The 2,572-nt window shown below is 67.1% G+C and overlaps 2 protein-coding genes across 2 annotated transcripts in view; one reads left to right on the top strand and one right to left on the bottom strand.

Moving 5' to 3' along the window:
- Window positions 1–2,572, top strand: part of APLNR (apelin receptor) — a 7,575-nt gene that overhangs the window by 3,301 nt on the left and 1,702 nt on the right. The window lies entirely within an intron of this gene.
- LRRC55 (leucine rich repeat containing 55) lies at window positions 866–2,570 on the bottom strand (the record flags this gene model as incomplete). The annotated part of the gene is made up of 3 exons (XM_026040211.1): window positions 866–1,018; window positions 1,106–1,341; window positions 2,033–2,570. Coding segments are annotated over 2 exons (774 nt in total), but the record flags the coding sequence as incomplete, so codon positions are not given.

The raw sequence follows: 2,572 nt of genomic DNA, 5'->3' as shown, positions 1-2,572 counted from the left end.
GGAAAGGAAAGGAAAGGAAAGGAAAGGAAAGGAAAGGAAAGGAAAGGAAAGGAAAGGAAAGGAAAGGAAAGGAAAGGAAAGGAAAGGAAAGGAAAACTGAGAGAAACAAGGGAAAAATAAGGTAAAAAATAAGGTAAAAAAACCAAAAGGAGGAGGAGGTGGAGGAGGCAGCAGCCCGCGACGCCGCGGGCAGCCCGCGAGCCCCGGCCAGGCCGCGTCCCTGCGGGGCTCTGCGGGGCCGTGGTGCCCAGGAGCCCCTGCTGTGGGCACCGTCTCCTGCGGCCCCGTCCTCATGGGGGTGGCAGGGTGGTGCGGGTGGCCTCTCTTTTCCCGTTTTCTGCCTCATTGGGGTGGGTTTTTTTTTGTTCATTTGGCTGGATTTTGGACCACACACATAGACACTCTACTTGGACACACCAGAAACGCAGGTTGACCCCCCCCCAAAAAAAAAAACCCAAAACCAAAGCAATTTGAGGGAAATTTCCCCTCTCAGGAGCGACGTCCACGCCACCCAAAGCCCCGTCCTGGCCCTGCTCCCTGGGCCCAGGCAGCGCCGAGCCCGGGAGCAGCTCGGCGCGCGTGTGGCCGCCGGGAGGAAGGCCGGGCTGGGCCGGGCGAGGAGGGAGCCGCGTGCGGAAGGCGCCTGGTGGATGAGCTGCCGGAGCGGCCGCGGGGACGGGGCCGCGCGCGGGGCGGGAGGCCGGCCGGGGCACGCAGCGCCGCCGCCGTTGCTCTTCCTTGCTTATTTTGCCGATGTTTTCCGTCTCCTTGTTCTCCGCCATCTGCAAACGGGGCTGCCGGGCTTCACCCAGGCGCCCCGGGCGTCCCTGGCACATCTGGCACCTGCTTTGGTCCCAAAGCGGCACCAAAGCTCCGGAGAGGAGGGCGAGGGCTCCCGACACGGCCGTCCATGGAGCCCCTCGGGCGGAACAGCCCAGGCCGGCGCCGCTCTTGGGGCGAGAGTTGGGTTGTTCTTGGCTACCCCAGGCAAAAGGGTTTGGCTTTCGGAGGGGAAGGGCTGGAGGAAGAGGAGGGGAGGGAAGCGGAGGGCCGCGTCCCGGCGGCAGGCGGTGCGGCTGGAGACGGGCAGCGCCGCGCGCCCTACCTAGATCTCCTCGTCCTCGCTGGCTTTGCTCCAGCGGTGGCAGCAGTTGGCTGTGATGCCCAGCAAGAAGTTGGTGGCCACCGAGGCGATGGATACCACGAAGCCCACGAAGGCGATGAAGAGGTAGTCGTCCAGCGTCAGCGTGAGGTGGCAGGCCTTGAAGCTCTCTTCCGTGAGGGAGAAGAGAGGGGCGCCCGCCACTTCGGGGGGGGCCCGGCACTCAGCCACCTGGGAGTCTGCGAGGAGGGAGAGGGGACCCCGCGCAGAAGTGGCGTTTAGGGTCCGCGGAGTGGCACAGGGTCCCCCCACAACCTCTCCCACCCCTACCATCCTCCTCCCAGTGCTGGAGACACTGAGGTCCCCCCACAACTTCTCCCACCCCTACCATCCTCCTCCCCAAGCTGGAGACACCAGCATCCCTCCACCACCTCTCCGACCGATGCCACATCCCCTCCTGGAGAGAATGCACTGGGGTCCCTCTGCCACCGCTCTGATCCCACATCGCGTCCCTTCCTGGCCTAGAGACACTGAGGTCCTTACATCACCTCCACTGCATCCCTCCCTGGAGACACTGAGGTCCCTCTGCCGTCTCCTTGTCCCACACCTTGTCCCTTCCCAGCTTAGAGACATGGAGGTCCCTCCAGAACCTCTACTGCATCCCTTCCCAGCCTGGGGACACTGAGGTCCCTCTGCCACCTCCATCCCTCCCCAGCCTGGAGACACGGAGGTCCCTCCACCACCTCCATTGCGTCCCTCCCCAGCCTGGAGACACTGAAGTTGCTCCTCTGTCCCACACCACGTCCCTCCCCAGCCTGGAGGCACTGAGGTCCCTCCATCGCCTCCCCAGCACCACCTTGGCGAGGCCGAGGCCGCTCCGCCACCGAGCCCACGTCCCTCCCGGCCGCGGCGGTGGGCGCAGGCGCCTACCCGAGCTGCAGCGCTGGACGCGGCTCCGCAGCCACTTGAGGAGGGGCTCCATGGTGCAGCCGCACACCCAGGGGTTGCCGCCGATCTGCAGGCTCACCAAGGCCGGCAGGGCCTCGAGCGCCTCGAGGCTGAGGGCGCCCAGGGCGCCGTGGCTGAGGTCCAGGTCGCGCAGCTGGGCCAGGCCGCGGAAGGCGTGCGGGTGCACGCGGCGCAGCCCCGGGTTGTGGCTGAGGTCGAGGCGCCGCAGCGCGCGCGCCTCCGCGAACGCGTCGGCCGCCACGTGGCTGAAGTTGTTGTAGCTGAGGTCGAGCTGCGCCAGGCGGCCGGCGGCGGCGAAGAGGCCGGCGGGCAGCTCGGCCAGCGAGTTGTTGCGCAGGTCGAGCACGCGCAGCTCGCCGTAGCACGCCAGGTAGCCCGGCGGGATGCGGGCGATGCGGTTGTGCGCCAGGCTCAGGTTGCCCGTGTCCAGCGGCAGCTCGGGCGGCACGGCGGCCAGGCGCTGCCCGCTGCAGTCCACGGCCTGCGCGCGGCAGCGGCAGC

The sequence above is a fragment of the Nothoprocta perdicaria genome, unplaced genomic scaffold (genome assembly GCF_003342845.1).
Source record: "Nothoprocta perdicaria isolate Ctin4 unplaced genomic scaffold, notPer1 scaffold_251, whole genome shotgun sequence".
In the NCBI taxonomy this organism is placed as follows: Eukaryota; Metazoa; Chordata; class Aves; order Tinamiformes; family Tinamidae; genus Nothoprocta; species Nothoprocta perdicaria.
Note: the sequence above shows the minus strand (reverse complement) of the source record. Positions and strands in the feature narration are given on the sequence as shown.